At 36.5% G+C, this 12,934-nt stretch overlaps 1 protein-coding gene across 1 annotated transcript in view; it reads left to right on the forward strand.

Annotated features, from left to right (window-relative positions):
* Positions 1-10,033, forward strand: part of LOC127624427 (transcription factor TFIIIB component B'' homolog) — a 29,049-nt gene extending 19,016 nt beyond the window's left edge. The window contains exons 19-42 of the mRNA XM_052099249.1: positions 362-525; positions 645-687; positions 792-884; positions 989-1,151; positions 1,233-1,384; positions 1,455-1,682; positions 1,903-2,089; positions 2,205-2,388; positions 2,483-2,567; positions 2,849-3,021; positions 3,124-3,306; positions 3,380-3,622; positions 5,210-5,312; positions 5,457-5,742; positions 5,822-6,164; positions 6,254-6,350; positions 6,486-6,768; positions 6,858-7,005; positions 7,110-7,215; positions 8,118-8,380; positions 8,481-8,577; positions 8,664-8,946; positions 9,079-9,298; positions 9,394-10,033. Coding sequence (XP_051955209.1) covers positions 362-525; positions 645-687; positions 792-884; positions 989-1,151; positions 1,233-1,384; positions 1,455-1,682; positions 1,903-2,089; positions 2,205-2,388; positions 2,483-2,567; positions 2,849-3,021; positions 3,124-3,306; positions 3,380-3,622; positions 5,210-5,312; positions 5,457-5,742; positions 5,822-6,164; positions 6,254-6,350; positions 6,486-6,768; positions 6,858-7,005; positions 7,110-7,215; positions 8,118-8,380; positions 8,481-8,577; positions 8,664-8,946; positions 9,079-9,298; positions 9,394-9,501 — 4,235 coding nt within the window. The 3' untranslated portion in view covers positions 9,502-10,033. The remainder of the gene's footprint in view (positions 1-361; positions 526-644; positions 688-791; positions 885-988; positions 1,152-1,232; positions 1,385-1,454; positions 1,683-1,902; positions 2,090-2,204; positions 2,389-2,482; positions 2,568-2,848; positions 3,022-3,123; positions 3,307-3,379; positions 3,623-5,209; positions 5,313-5,456; positions 5,743-5,821; positions 6,165-6,253; positions 6,351-6,485; positions 6,769-6,857; positions 7,006-7,109; positions 7,216-8,117; positions 8,381-8,480; positions 8,578-8,663; positions 8,947-9,078; positions 9,299-9,393) is intronic.
* Positions 10,034-12,934: the final 2,901 nt, after the last annotated feature.

The raw sequence follows: 12,934 nt of genomic DNA on the forward strand, positions 1-12,934 counted from the left end.
ACCTAGCCCAGCCCTAGTTACCATTCACTTTTTTGAATCTTTTTTTCCACACAGTCATGGTAACTGATGCTAACATTCTGCCTAACATCTCCTTTTATGTTTCACAGAAGAAAGTATGTCATAACAGTTTTGGAACATCATGTGTGAAAATTACATAAATGATGAAAAGTTTTAGATAGACCGTAATCAAACGGGATGGTCCTAATAATTTTTGTTGGATTTATGTGGAGATTCTCTTCTGAAAATCTAGTCTAAACATTAAAACAAACAAAAAATTGGCTAAGATTATCCAGTTGCTTTGCACCACAACATCGTTATTAGTGTTGTTTATTTAATCTATGTATTATTTTGCTTAATCCAGATCCCCCGTCTTCCAAATATGACTCCAGTCAGCAGCAGTGTAGCAGTTCTGTGGAAGACAAAGTGAAGACTGCCCCAAATGAAGACCTGGTGGAACAGCACAGGGAAAGTCCTGAGGAAAAATATAGTATTACTCAAGAAGTGAACCGCTTTCAGGATGTGAAGGTGAGGGAATCTGTCTGGCTAAAGTGAACAGTGAATTGTTCAGTGTGTAATCTGATGATATGATGGCATATACAATATTTGCCTTTCAGTGAATTGTTTCTCTTTAATGGCTTTCCCAGGATAATACCTCAACAGATCTTTTCCCCTCCTTTCCATCAGATGGTAAGATTTCTTGGCGGATGTCACTTCTGTTTGTTGTTTCACTGTATAATTTGAACAAACTTTTATTTAATTTACTTGTTTGGCCCTATAACTCTTCTCTAAAGAAGAAACTTCTCCATGGGTAAGCAAGAAATTCCAGGAGATTTTATCTTTCCTTGACGAGCCGCAAGTTCCCCCCACCACACCATCAGACAAAGGTGCAACATAAAAAGGCTTGTTTTATGTCATGTTAGACATCAAAAATACATCATTAAGTGCTTATGTTGTCTAGCTGCAGTTAAAAAACAAATGACTTTTACAGATGCTAATGAAAAAGAAACAAAGCCTGGAAGTTTTCTGACCTCTGAGAATAAAGATCAAATAACTGATCAAGAGGAATCTAAATCAGAACGTAATGAGTCTGAGCTAGAGGAAACCTTGACTGAGGAACCTCAGAAAGAGTTGAAGAGGACTATTCCTACCAGGTGTGTTCTGGTAAATGAATAAAGATCCATAACCGAGAAAGGCTTGGGCTAGAATATCTTTGTTGTGTCTTATCTGTGCAGCTGTTCTGAGCAATCTGCTGATGATGCCTCAGTTACTACTCAACAGTATATTGCCCCAGAAAGGCGGAGTTGGTTTTCTAAGCCCAAACCCAACCTGAGACGGGCATCCAAGGTTATGATCAACCCTCAGCAGGCCATAAAACCTAATAAAGGTGGGATTCTGATTGTAATGTTGCCCAGTAAAGCATTCTAGTACTGCCATTAATTAAGATCTTTGTTTAGGTTCTACGAGTGAGACTGGATGTCAGAACCCTGCTAAAGCCCAGCACTGTGACTTGGATCTCAACATAAAGACCGTCTCCAGAGAAGATGAGCTTGTGTCGTCTGATGTGAACTTGCAGGAGCACGATGAGCATCTCCTTTCTTCTGTCCCATCATTTAACCCAACAAAAACCTTAGGTCCAAAAGTTCCTGTGGACAACAGTGGTACAGGAAATGAAGAACAAATTGGTGCGTTTAAGATACTCTTCCATTTTTTTTCCCCTTATGACCACTATGTCAGAATAAATGCTTATCCTTGACTAAATGCAGTCCAAGCCTCCATTTCACATGAAACCGATGAGGAAGTGGATACAGGTGCAATGAGTGAAATGAATTGTGAACAAAATATTGCTTTTGTTTAGTGATGATTGTCAGCACCCCCTTCTAAACTTCTGTTTTCTTGTCACAGATAACCAAACCAACAAAGAGCCTACCTTTATTTTGACTCTGTATGAGATTCCTGCTTCTCAGCTGTTGCTTGAAGCTACCTCTGGGCCTCAGGACACTGACCTTTACGAATTGGAGCCAGCAAAAGTCCAGACACCCCTTTGCTCTGGCAATTCTCTGTCTCTTCCATCCACATTAGAGGCTTCCTGGTACATTTCACCTTATGAACAGATTTAGTCTGTAGGGGTTAAAGAAATGGCTGTTAATTATCCATTGAACACTAAGTACTGATTTTGGTTTCCTGTGTTCTTCAATGTATTGTAGCTGTACAGTGCCACAGATGAGGTCAGAAGAGATTGAAAAACCATATAAAAGTGTTTCTCAGAAGGGGGAACATGATTCCCTAATTCCTGTTGCAGCCAATGCTGCGAAAGATGATATTACACAGTCACAGGAAAGCAGCAGTCCACTAGAGAGTCAGGAGGTGCTCACCTCTAATGATGCCATGGTACAATGTTGTACACTTGTTTTTTTTACAATAATTTACCTCAAGGTGGTATTTTGTAATAGTGTTACAAATTCAATGTTTTCTCTTTTGGTAGAAGCCAACAGATATTACCAATGTATTGAAGTTAGAGCCAAGGCCAACAGAATCCACAGCAGCAAAGCCTCCTCCTCAAAGGAGAAGTAGGATATTTCAGTTCAAGGAATAATTCACCCAAAAATGAAACATCTCACATCATTTACTCACCCTAATGCCATATCAGATGTTTATGACTTTCTTTCTTCTGCTGAACACAGTTTTTTCAGAAGAATGTCATACACATCGGGGATGGCATAAGGGTGAGTAAATGTTAAGAGAATTTTCATTTTTGGGTGAACTATCCCTTTAAATTTCTTTCCTGTATCATTTAATATCTGAACTGATGTTTTAGTCGACCTATGTTGTCCTCTCTGATTTCTTAAAGGCAAAATAAAGGTTAGGCCAATACTAAGGCCATGCGTGAAGTTTGGGCCCTCAAACACAAACCAATCTTACTGTGAGTCCAGTCAGCCAACCACATCCAAAGTAAATATACCAACATCACATCAAGAAGTAGCACAACAACCTAAGATGATGGAGTCCAACCAGAAAACATCTGTAAAGGAAACAGTTGATGTTTCAGTTTTTCCTAACATCCAATCAAGTCCTGAAGACAGTGAGAGAGCAACTGATCTTGATTTCTCCATTTCTATCTCTCAGGACAATCTGCATGGTGGGAATGAGGGTGTGTTGTTGAATGCCACTGTGCCAGATTCTGAAGAAGGGAGAGATAAGATTCACTGGAAAAAGGAAAGCCCTCCCAAAACTGGTCTCCAAATGGGCGAGGAATCCATTGTTGGCTCTTCAGTGAGTCCAAGCCCATTCTCTGCCGAAGCAGACCATGTAAGCTGCTTTTCCACTCCACTTTTTGTTAAAGATAGGTCAAGACATTCACTTGGGTGTTTATTTTTCACAGGTGGTAGATACAGAAAAAATTCCTGGTCAGCACAGTACTGTGATCAAAGATGTTGAAGATAGTTGTGTGGGTGTTTCACACATAGTGTTGGATGATTCCTTGGTTCTTGCCTTTGGAGAAATGGAAGATGCTGATGATGATATGGGGATGGCAGGCTTTCATGAGAGGAAGCTTCAAAAATTTGAGGACATCTCTGTATGCCTTCCTGAAAGTAAAAGACTTCTCTCTGCAGATGATGATCAAGTAAGCGGTTTTCTATTTTTATAACTTAAATTTCTTTAAGGGAATATTTCACCCAAAAATGAAAATTCTGTCTTTATTACTCTGTCACTCTGAACCTGCATGATTTTTTCTTGTAACACAAAAGGTGAATTTTAAAGTCTTCACAGGGTTTATTTGCCACACTGTTATTTACAGTGAATAATGGCTTGGTCTGGTCAAGCTTAAAAAGGACAAAAAAGCACCATAGAAGTGATTATGACTCACTGTATTGTAAGTCTTTAGAAGTCTTCTGTGTTAGTTTTTATTCACTCTCAAATCAAATCATATTAATGAAAGCGCTTAAATATGGCAGCTATGTCAATAACAAACCTCACTGATTCTCATTGTGTCTTATGACCAAACATGCGATATGGCATAATTAGGGCCGTGCATCACCAACAACGTCACATTACCATACTGTACTTATCACGATACAGAGGCCACAGTATGATACATGTTGTTATACAGGTTAACATTTTAACTCGATTGCTCATGTGCATAATTTTGAGTTTTGGGAGATTTGTGTTAAATTAGTATAGTTTACAATATTCTAAAATTTAAAAGTTTTAAAAATAAGGTTGTTATTATAAAATAAAGTGTGCAGCATTTGCAAGGCGTCCCCTGCATGGCAAACATTTTCAAGGCAGAACGTTTTCCGTACCTCGATGCCAAGTTTTACCAGACACTTAGATTTAAAATGAGAGCACCTTTTTAGATAGTCTGAAATAATATGCAGCACTCGCATATAGAACGAAACTAATTGCTGAAATCGAAAAGAGAACTCTTAATATGCACATTCTGTGAGAGGGCACTCATGAGCGTTAGAGTGCCATTAAACATCTCACCATACAATGAATCAGACACACGCATCGACGGCTTTTCTTTCAACTGTTGTTCAAAACGGGTGTTGATTTCATTCACTGGTTGAAGGTAAAAGAAGAGCATATATACTGAAAGATGGAGGTTTGTTGTGTTCTGTACTTTGGTTTGGCTGATTGAGTCATGTTTAACTCTTGACTGCTGGGTTTTTGCAAAAAGCTTAAATGCAAATATATTTTAGATTAGATTTTAGATTTGTTGGCAGTAGCAAGATTCTGTCATCTGTTTTAAATGTGGTCATCATCTACTACTCAAGTTATTTAAATTGCCAATTTCCATCACTTGATAGACTTGGCTACCCTCAAACTTTCAAAGTGCTGCCTAATGTCGATACTGAAGCAGCTGCATCGATACACACATCAGAAAGGAGAATGTGACAATGTATCGCCGTATTGATATTTTGAACACCGCCCATAATGTTCAGTCATAAGATGCAATGTAAACCAGTGAGGTTTGACGTTGTCGAAAAAAACGCCGTATTTGATCTTTTGCACTTTATTTCTTAAAAATTTACCTTTTGTGTTCCATAGAAGGAAAAAAAAGTCAGGGTTTGAAGCTACATTAAGGTGAGTAAATGATAACAGAATTTTCATTTTTGGTTGAACCATTCCTTTATCAAAAAACTATATAGTCCTCATGTCATGTACAATTTATCAGTTTACACACATTGAGGTTCACTTGTGTCCACAGACGGAAGAAGTGACCGATATTTCGAAAAAGGTAGATACTTGTGGAGAGGCATCAGCTGTGACCCCATCTGTAACTCAAGAGATCAAAATGCCCTTCAGAAGAAGTAAGGAGATCAATGAATTACAAAGCCCCTTCGGATATGTTGTACCTACAATGTGAATAAACCAAAAAATATGATTTATGAAAAATATACATACAAATTGTTGAGGTTAATGGATTTAATTTTGTTTTGTAATTATTTTTCAAGGCAAGTTGCAAGTGAAGCCTAAATTAGCAAAGGCAAAATCACATAATAAAGATGGTTCCTCAAGAAAAGAGCAATCTAAAATTGAGCTTATACATCCAGCCACATCTCCAATCATTTCACCAGTTCCTCAGCAAGTTATTGAACCTCAGATTAAAGAAATGACTGATAAAGTAGAACAGAGATCTGAACAAGATGATTTATGCGATATGGTGCCAACTGTGACTAATGAAGTTGTGAAGGTGAAGCAACTGCTTATACCATTGACTTCTGCAAAAACATCAATATGGTAAGACTCATCTCTCAAATGTTCTCAAATCTGTTCCCTTAGAACTGTGTGATAATTATGGCTTAACTGTCTATCATAGTGCTGAATCACCACCTGTGGAAAAGAAAAGTGAGGATTGGCATAAGGATGTGCCACACACAGTGTTGCCTGATATATTCGTGCCGGTTTCTGAAGATGAGGTTCATAAGGAGAGTGGAATTCCTCTTCAGTGTAGTTTCCAGTCAAGTGAAGACCCATATATCTGTGCTGTAGAGAGCCAGCAGACTCTCATTGCAGAGGAAGATGAGGAGATGGGTGAGGGAGTTTCACACAAGGTGTTGACTGATATTTTTATCCCCGTCTCTGAGGAAATTGGAGATGATTTGACCAAGGAATGGACAACAACTGGAAGGAGAAGCCCTCATAAAGCAGAAAGATCCCAGGTTAGTTCTGAATAGCATAATACATTTCTCTCCTTATGTGTCTCAACATATGTAGAAATGTTAAGATTGTACTTAAATGTTTACTACAGCTGAAAAAGCATCCAGACATCTCAAACCTGCTATGTGCGGAGTCATCAAATTTGAGCTCATCTAATTCGCCCAGAAGGAATACGCCCATGAGGAAAGGTGGTGAAGTTCTATTGGCATAATGTGTACATTCTCAAAGTACTGCATTGTTTGTAACAATATGATGCATTTTCATTAATACATTAATGAATTCAGTAATGTTTTTTTTTTATTATTATTTCACTTGCCTTTAAGGCAAGTTAAAGGTGAAAATGAAATTTCCCAAGACAAAGGAGTCCTCAAAGAGTGTCCAGCAATCACTAACATCTTTATCGGTGCCTACAACTTCAATGGTGAAACAGCAGGGGATCAATCTTACTCTAAATTCCCTAGAAACAGAGCATGTCTCACAATCCAAAGTGGAAACAAATTCAGAAGATGGTAAAAGCTCAACCAAAGATTTGACTCCTTTTGCCGGTAAAGACTTGCAGCCATGGCAACAAAGCACACATTGTAGTGTCAAGGAGACTTTAACATGGTATGCAAACTTTTTTCTGATCTGTATTTTTATCTTTTGATGAAGACATGCATGTTGAAATTATGGATCGTTTTGTAATTTCTTAACAGCCCTGACCCTGAGAAGACATTTGAGGGTGTTTCTCACACAGCATTTTATGATGTAATTGATGAGACTGCAGAAAGCTGCCTTCACAAAGAGGGCTTTTTGGTTGGTCTTCAAGACAGGAAGGAAAAACCATCTCAAGATGTAGTCAAAGTATGTGTTCTTGTGTTTTGACAGGTCATTCATGCCTGAGGACTTAATCTTTTTTAAAATGTTTGTTGAATTTTATTTACTGAGAGTCTATCAAACTGCCACAGGTTATAAAGCCAACAGATATTGAGAGGCCATCAAATACTGAAAGAGAGGAGTCAACTGCAAGTCGATCTGTGTCGGTGGAGAGGAAAGCACCCTCCTGTAGAGGAGGTTAGAATGTTCATTGATCATTCAATTATATCAATCTTTTAAAGAGAAGAAACCATTTTAATCTGCAAATTGAGTTAAATGGGGGTACTTTCTTACGCCATACATCATAATCTGCCGTTTCTAGTTCAAAAGATAATGTCATTATGGTCAAATACATACTATTTTCTTTGTGTTTAAAATGGCCGTCCGAGCGGGTGTATTCTTCCCTATTTTTCACGGTAGTGGTGTGCAAGAGACATTCGCTACAGCAACCTTACTCTGTTGAATGTTTGTTCTCATCTCTTCATAAAGCGGCCACTACGTTGAGTTACCGTAGACTTTGTCAGTTCGAACCAGTCTGTCTATTCTCTGTTGACCTCACTCATCAACATTTCCGTCCACAGAACTGCCCCTCACTGGATGTTTTTTTTGTTTTTGCTACCATTCTGAGTTAACTAGAGACTGTTGTGTGTGAATATCCCAGGAGATCAGCAGTTACAGAAATACTCAAACCAGCCCATCTGGCACCAACAATCATGCATGAGATTATATAATCAGCCAATCGTGTGGCAGCTGTGCAGTGCATAATATCATGCAGATATGGTCCAATAGCTAAAGTAAATGTTCATATCAACCATCAGAATGGGGAAAAAGTTTAGATCTCAGTTATTTCAACCGTGACATGATTGTTGGTGCCAGACGGGCTGGTTTGAGTACAAGTCAGGATGAATTGCAGTAATTTTTCCAACATGTTATTTTTATATAATTAACGTGTTAAGTCTACAGCCGTAGTTCTGTTTTAACAGTTAACAGTGTCTATAGTACAAAACGGCTTATTTAGGGGAGCTGGTTATTGCAATAATTTTGCCATAAACCCTCTCTGGAGATTAAAATAAGTTAATGCTCTTAATATATCTCTTTAGCTACACCTCAGCACTCCCTGGAACCTCAAGCTGAGGAATGGTCTCTCAAAAGTGATATGCTGCCCATGGACTCTGATGAGATTGATAACTGGTGCGAAGGAGTTTCACACATGTTGTTGTCTGATGCCTTTGTGCCTGTGTCTGAAATTGAGGAAGAGAACAGTTCAGAAAAAGCATGTGTTGCAAGGAGCCCTAAAAAGGATAAGGAATATGCTCTTAGTCCATCAGAGACCAAGGAGACATCCTCAGAGAAAACAAACGAAGTATGTTTTTCTAGAAGATATTTAAATTTGATTTCATAATGTATTTTATATATGAACTTTTAAACAAGGTGCAGATGACAATGCAAAATCTCTTTCATAGGTTCATCAATCAGGCAGTGTTTCTCAAATGCCAAAAATTGTTATAAACTCAAGTGAGAGATTGCTGGCATCACAAGCAATAAATTCACCTGGGAGAGGTAAGTGAACACCTTGCTTTATTTGACTGTGCCCCGCTTTCACACATGCTATACTGGGTTTTGTTTTCTCTAATCATTCTCAAAAGGTGCATTCCATATGACACTAAGATCACCACAAAGAACATATCCTAAAGATCGACCTGATCTGCTAAAGTCAACCCAAGCTGTCCCAACAACACCCCAGCTAGCCAATGCATCAGATTTGAGGGAGTCTGTCCGAACTCCAACAAAGCAACAAACAGAAGAAATCACTAATGTATGTAGAGTACAGCTAGAGAAGTTATCTTCAGACGAAATCTGCTTGAGGCAAAATTACTTGCAACCAAGACATCACAGCACACCTGTCAATGTGAAAACAACTTCCAGAGGGTAGGGATGTTTTTTATTACAATATAATTTTTTTTATATAAAGTGGGACCTTTTTAAATTGTTGCTAGTTGCAGTGCTATCCACTAAAAAATGAAATACTGAGTTGTTGCATACATTTATTTTTGTTCTTAGGAGTGTTGAGATTCACAAGGCATCTCTGCCTTTGCATGGGAGCACAAGCACTGTCTTAGCATCATGTGCTGATGAGGAGCCACCCATGCCTTCAGGCAACTGGCCAAAGGTTGTCCTTAGTCGTATTGAAATAAAGGCTACTGATGCAGACATTTCCATCCCTACTGCATCTCCAGCTAGAGTGTCCACTACAGCCTCCCAAAAACTGTCTGAGCATCAGGTACATGATGTGATCTATAGTTAATGCATTGTATTATGTACTTTATTCAACTAAATTGACATTGTTTTATTTTTATGACATCCTCTATTGTGCAGTCTCCTCACAGCAGTCCTCTTAATTCTGGTTTGGAAGGGGAGGAGGAGCCTGGTCAAGTGTCTCAGTTCTTCCTTGATGACATCTTCACTGAAGTTGATCCTGATTGATTCTGATTTCTGACCTTTTGGTTACATTTTCACTGCTGCTATCACAGTTCATTGCACTTCAGTTTAATATGTATAAGACTTATGACACATTTTGGAGAATTGGATGTAATCTTGATTACATTTCTTTGCTTAAGTTTACAATGGGAAAAACTACAAACACAGATAATGGGAATAATTGTTCTGGCCTTTGCTGTAATATTTTTGTTTGTAATTAGAAATCCAGTGACGATGTGCAACCATTTTTGAGTTTTAGCCATGTCTTATGTATTTATTTCTATTTATTTAATGATACACTTTTGCTTGTTATCCAGTGTTGTTTTACTGACACTGGTTTGAGTTTAAATATCTTGTTTTGTTCAAATCTAAATGTATTTGTTTTTATGGGTGATGTATGTTACATTTAATTTTATTGAACGTTTTCCCTGCGAGCAAAACCATTTTCATGGAATATAATAAAACTTTTTTTTCTTTTCTTTTTTTTTTTAAGAACACTAAGGTTTTAGCAAGGGTCAGTTATATTGGCAATTTGTCGCAGAGTCTGGAAAATGTGGTTAGTTGACAAATAACTGGTCCTGAATGTTTTTGTGTTGGATTTTATAAGTAATATATGGCAGAGGTATTGAAATAAAGTTCCAAGAAGTCTTTACATCCCATCAAAGATCTGAACAATCATAATTTACACTATTTATGGATAGATGTGTTTTATCACTATGAAATTAAATAAGCATTTCAGGAATATGTTACTTTTTATAGGGGAATATGTATTGCAGGGTGATTTCAACATTGTTGAATCATTTACCGGAAAACAATTCCCATGAAGTTATTACTTTGTCTTTGCTCATTTTAATTTCTTCATTTCAGGCCTGGTTCCTGTTACAAGGTGTGCTTGGGTCGTTGCCAGGGTGGACCAGCATATCATGGTTTTACAGCATTAGGGAAATTTTGAATTAAACTTTGAACTAGTACAAACTATGTAGATATCTAAAATGAACGACAACACTTGACAATAAAGTTCCATTCATTAACATTAGTTAATGCATTAGGTATCATGAACTAACAATGGTCAATATTCATTTTTACAGCATTTAATAATCTTTGTTAATGTAAGTTAATAAAAATACAATAGTTTATTTTTAGTTTGTGTTAGTTCCCAGGTGTGTATGACTTTCTCTTCTGCAGAACACAAATTATTTTTAGATAAATATCTCAGCTCTGTAGGTCCAATCAATGCAAGAGAATGGGGGCCAGAACTTTGAAACTCCAAAAATCACATAAAAGTAATCCATAAGCAATATGAAAAGATGAGAAATACATCAATATTTAAGTCCTTTTTTACTATAAATTCTCCTCCTTGCCCAGTAAGTGGTGTTATGCACAAAGAATGCAAATTGTTAAAGAGATTTATAGTGTTTTCCAAGTGGCATTTTTGCACCCTTGAAGGGCACTGTAGAAAGGGGATGTAATCCAAAGATCGTTTTAAACAGAAGCAGAAAGCTAAATTCACATAGGGGCCTTACATAAGACTGTTAGCGAAGGGTACATAAATGCTAGGGTTGGGTGATATGACCAAAATCCTATATCACTAATTATATATCACAATATAATTACAATTTTCAGAAAATAAAATACATTCAAATTGGTTTATAAATTAAATATATTGTAATGCCTGGTTGTGAAAAATCCAGTCATTTAATTAAATACTTAATATATGAAAACGACTAACACTTATATAATTTTCCCTTTATTTTGAACTTGACAAACTTGGTAAGATTAAAACAAATAAAAATAATAATAAATTGATGGCAATCAAAAAAGTGGTAATCAACCTTACCACAATGCAACATTTTACATTTCAGTCTGATGTTGTTGACTATTATTATAACAACATTTCCCTCAAGAAACTTGACATCTTCTGTAAGCAATGCAATAAAGGGTATAATTAATTATTAAAAATCCTATCCTTGATAAAAAAAAAAAATAATAATAAATAAAATAAGCTCTTTAAGTCATCTCTGTAGAAAATATTTGAATATATGGAAAGCAAAGCTGGTTTGACTTCTAATATCTAACATCATTCCAACTGAATTTCATTAAGGGTGACGAGGTGTAGTTTAAAAAAAAACCTGCATGACAGATGACATCATTGTTGCTTTCCAAAGCAGATGCATTGTCTCGTGTTATCCACTGCAATGTCACTGGATGTCTCTGTGGAGATTTCTAGAAAAGTGGACAAAATTATAGTTGACTTTTCTGAACTTAAAAACTCAATAAAACAAAAATGTTATGATGGCTAATCATGCTATGGAGGGGGTTGAGTAAATACAAAAATCAGATCAGATCTTAATAGAAGTCAGATCTCTTTACCTGCCTGTACTCATTTTTTTTTTAATAATAAATTCAATGACATAGAATGGAAAGAATTCTGTATTCTTCTGAAATATTCTGCTGCCCAACAAAGTTGTTGAAGTCTCTTTTAAGATTATTCATAATTGTTACGCTGTAAATTATAAACTACCAAAGTTTAATAACAGTATTTCACCCAACTGTTCCTTTTGTCATCACTTTCAAGAAACAATTGTCCACTTATTTTGGAATTGTGTTTATTGCAGTGTTTTGGATTTTACTTTTCAAATTTTATAAAAAGGTATTTATCCCCAAACTTCTGTATTAGCCAGAATTTGTATTTATTTATTTTCATTTTTTTGTGATTCCTTGAAATTAGATTATACATTTTATAATTATTTTTAATTATTAACGTTTCATTCATACGTGCACATTTTCAAAGAAATAAGATCCAATCCAATTGCTTGTAAGACTCTTTCATGGTGTTGGCCTACCACTTAAGTTAATATAATGCTTTAGTTCATTTCAGAATTTAATTTACTGTAACCCTCATGATACATATTGTTTATTATATTTACCCTTGTAAATGTTTAATGTTTTATGTCTTACAAATACAATAAAAAGTGTTGGTTAGAATGTCAGGCTCTCTTGCCATTTGATATCCTCCAGCACTTTAAGGTTAAAAACTCAAATTCAAATGGGTCACGTTTTGATGTTGCGCCACGATAGATAGAAACTGGACTGAGTAGCGCAAGCAATCACAAGCTCTGCGCTCTCTTGCCTGCTGGATTGGACTCACTCACATTTATCATGTCTACCAGTATATCACCCATCCTTAATTAATTAATACCATGCTCCCTTCAGAGTGCCTATATCCTTTGGAGTGAGTATGGTAAAGGATCAGTTTCGATTGGAATTCACCCTTATAGTAAAAAAATATATAAAAAATTGATTACTTTTAAGCTGATTTATATGCCTTTTGGACCTTCAGATTTCTGGTCACTATTCACTTGCATTGTATTGTATGCAAAATAAGGACCAACAGAGCTGAGATATTCTTCTAAAAAATCCTCATTTGTGTTCTGCATTG

The sequence above is a fragment of the Xyrauchen texanus genome, chromosome 3 (genome assembly GCF_025860055.1).
Source record: "Xyrauchen texanus isolate HMW12.3.18 chromosome 3, RBS_HiC_50CHRs, whole genome shotgun sequence".
Classification (NCBI taxonomy): Eukaryota; Metazoa; Chordata; class Actinopteri; order Cypriniformes; family Catostomidae; genus Xyrauchen; species Xyrauchen texanus.